General features: G+C 39.8%; 1 protein-coding gene across 1 annotated transcript in view; it reads right to left on the bottom strand.

Annotated features, from left to right (window-relative positions):
* Positions 1-670: 670 nt before the first annotated feature.
* Positions 671-3,677, bottom strand: part of MEX3B (mex-3 RNA binding family member B) — a 21,256-nt gene continuing 18,249 nt past the window's right edge. The window contains exons 4-5 of the mRNA XM_029284899.1: positions 893-994; positions 671-736 (exon numbers count right to left, since the gene is read on the bottom strand). Coding sequence (XP_029140732.1) covers positions 671-736; positions 893-994 — 168 coding nt within the window. The remainder of the gene's footprint in view (positions 737-892; positions 995-3,677) is intronic.

The raw sequence follows: 3,677 nt of genomic DNA, 5'->3' as shown, positions 1-3,677 counted from the left end.
TCCAGGTGCTTTGGAGAATAGCTTGACTCCCTCTTCTTTGTGGCAGCCCCTGAGATATTGGAACACTGCTATCATGTCCCCCCCTCATCCTTCTCTTCATTAGACTAGACATCCCCAATTCCAGCAACCGTTCCTTATATGTTTTAGCTCCAGTCCCCTAATCATCTTTGTTGCTCTTCTCTGTACTCTTTCTACAGTCTCAACATAGTGGTGACCAAAACTGGATGCAGTATTCCAACTGTGGCCTTACCAAGGCATTGTAAAGTGGTATTAATACTTTTGTGAACAGCAGTTAGCATCACCATCCCTCTTCTGGCTCTTTTTGAGTGTATGACCTCACCAAAAATAAAGCCACAGCAACCGAGGAATGAAAACAAAAGTTATTTTGATGGGGGACCATCAGGCGATCCCAAGGCTGCAGGTAACAATGTGAATTTAAAATCCATCCCAGAGGAAAACAAGGGCAATTAACTCTGTATTGTGGCCAAGAGAACTAGGAGTCGAGACTGACTCAAGGGAGTCCTTTCTTTGCCATAATTATTATTTAAATTAAGGCCACATTGCTTAAGTACCAGACCTGTATTGAACTGGAGAACGTCCAGATGTCTTTTTAAAAAGCTTGTTGCTGGGTTTAAAATACCTGGCTTGGCCTTGCTTGAAGTTAGGGCTTCTATGTTTCAAAACTGCATCTAAAAATTAGCTCCTGGCAGTCAACAGCTTGAAATATTTTCCGGCACTGCACAAAGATACACATATCAAATGAGAATAAATTTTGCATATGTTAAGTAAACCATTTGCAGATGCTTCTAGATGAACTTGCCTTTTAGCCTCAGAGAGGCGTTTGTTTTGCACAATTAGGCAGAAGTGAGAGCACTAGCAAATAATATGGTACTGTGCTATCCAGGACTGCCATATTCATGGACAAGATCTTCCAGGAAGGGCAGATCCACCAATACATCTCCTTCACACAGTTTGCAGCATCGTAGTTTTCCCCCTGTTCATCTCAAATTAGGGGTTTTAGTTATGCCAATGCCCTGTCCTACCTACCACACCAGAACTGGGGATATAGATATTGCCATCCTGCATTTCTTATCACCCTTTCTTTTTCTAGTTGTTCTTCTTTCTGCAAAACAAGAACAGAAGCGAGTATCAGCAGTAGGATCAAAACAGGAATTGGTCAAGGATTGCTGGAAGGTAGCGATAGGAATTGCACATGAGGAAGCATGGCTGGAGAGCTCCAGAAACATGAGCGTATTTGCATAAATTCATTTCTTGCATCATTGTGCATTTACGTTTATTTGTTTTAAGGCATTTATGCCGTCATTCAGGTCTCCGATCCATGAATTAGGTACAAAAAAGAAGGTAGATTTTTCACGTCCCATATCTTATGATTATTATCAGCAGCCTGATGGTAACTGATAACTCCTGCCCATTTAGCAGTTTGAAAGCATGCAAATGTGAGTAGACTAATAGGTACCACTTTGGTGGGAAAGTTAACAGTGTTGGGGTATAGCCATACTAGCCACATGACCACGGAAAATGTCTTTGGACAATGCTGGCTCCTTTGGCCATGAAACAAATGACTGGACAGGGAAACGTTTACCTTAATCATCTGCAACCGCATTATAAGCCATACAAATAACACAAAATTACAAGGGATTGGATTTGGCTTCATCTTTGACTGATGGGTTGTTATGCAAACTAGACTCAGCCAATCCCCCCATCTGGACAACACACCGTTTTTGTTTTTTTTTCCAATCCTGCCAGAAATAAGCCCAAGTGAATCAGTGAGAAGTATTTCTGAATAGCTGAGCAATCACTGTAAGAGAAGAAAGAGAGAAAGAAAGAGAGAAAGAAAGAAAGAAAGAAAGAAAGAAAGAGAAAGAAAGAAAAAGAAAGAAAGAAAGAGGAAGATTGCATGAGCACATGTGATAAATAAAACAGTAAATTTACCTTTTAGTAAACAGAACTCAAGTCAGTCATAAATAAAGGTAAAACGGGGCTCAGGCCGAAATCAAAGATGGCTAACACATTTGATCTAAACCAGTGTTTCTCAACCTTGACAATTTTTCCTTGCATTGCAAATTCCTTAATTTAACTATGTCCTGAATGCTTTGGAAATACTTCCCAAATATCCACTAGCCATTTCCCCCAAACATCCCACATTGAGTAGAGTGGTCTGAAAAGGACTCACTTATGGATATTCAGTTACTCACAAACAAGAACCCTACTTCATTAGAGAGGCCTCCAGTATCTAAAGAATTTTAGAGCTCTTCAGATCTTCCTATCTAATCCAGGAAGATCAGAAGTAGAAGGGGTAGGACCCGTGAGAAAATCCGGCACCTTCTAATCAAGATGGAATTCCTTTGGAAGTAAAGCCCATTTAGTCCTACATTCAACAGATTTCGCAATTTCCATTCTCCAGACCAGGGGTCTTCAAACTTGGCCCTTTTAAGACTTGTGGACTTCACCTCCCAGAATTCCTCAGCCATCATGGTTGGTTGAGGAATTCTGGGAGTTGAAGTCCACAGGTCTTAAAGTTGCTAAGTTTGTAGATCCCTGCTCTAGACACACCAAACAGTTAACTGATCACAAGTTTTAATTGCCTTAGTACAGGTCCTGTGAAATGAGATTTTTTTTTTAAAAAAAAAGAAAAACTTTGAGGATCAATATTTGAAACAAATAACTAGTAGCACACCTAGTCTTATTTCATCCAAAGAGAAATATCTCCTTTGAGGTGGTAGCCATAGAACACAGCCATCCTTAATTTTAATGCAAAAAAATGATGTTGCTTCTGTAATACAATGTTACATGTATGCAGATTTAAGCTGCAGAAGTTAAATTACAACAGACTCCTACCAAGGAAAGCATCTTCTGTCTTACTGCAGCTCTATTTTCTTTTCTTTTTGTACAAAGCCCTGTGCACTCCTAATTTTGCATCACATGGACAAAAAATAAACAGCGTCGTCTGTCATCTTACTGAATGCATCGTCTCAGCAAATTGCTGCTTGTCAAACAGTTTCACTCAGCAAAAAAAAAAAAAAAACAACAGAAAAGCAAGGAGCCAATTCCTCTCCTGTCAAAAACAACAAAGAGTAGAAGGCAATTTTCAGAAATCCAGAGAGGAAATGCAGAATCAAAGCAACTGATTATCATGCTGCAGGACCAGCCCTTAAGTCATTTGCCCCAACAGTTCAGCTTTCACTTTTTCCGGTGGGGAAAGAGTTTTATTTTTTTTAAAGGGTTCTAAAACATGAGCAGCTTTTCAAACCTGGAACTTCAGAGTGGTAGCTACCAATGTCCCTCACCTGAGTTTAAGCCAGTCTCTCAACCCAACCTTGTTTACAAGACTGTTGTGGTGCTGTGGGGTGTGTGTGTGTCATTATTTATGCCTTTAAAATGATAAATTGTAGTTATTGTAACTGGGTGAAAATAACAGACATACATTTATCCTGAGTCATGAGTCAACCATTTTTTAACAGACCTGATAGATTAAAACTGCACACCATTCCAATCAACACAGGTTGGAAAACTAGTAAAGATAAATACAGTTTGAAGTACAGTGTGTTTTTGGTTAAAGGAAGCCACGAGACATGGGTTTGGCTAGTCTAAAGAAAAGAAGAAATAGGGGAGACGTGATAGCAGTGTTCCAGTATCTGAGGGGCTGCCACAAGGCA

Source organism: Protobothrops mucrosquamatus, unplaced genomic scaffold (genome assembly GCF_001527695.2).
Source record: "Protobothrops mucrosquamatus isolate PMUCROS unplaced genomic scaffold, P.Mucros_1.0 scaffold1082, whole genome shotgun sequence".
Classification (NCBI taxonomy): Eukaryota; Metazoa; Chordata; class Lepidosauria; order Squamata; family Viperidae; genus Protobothrops; species Protobothrops mucrosquamatus.
The sequence above is the reverse complement of the archived record's forward strand: the minus strand, read 5'-3'. Positions and strand labels throughout refer to the sequence as shown.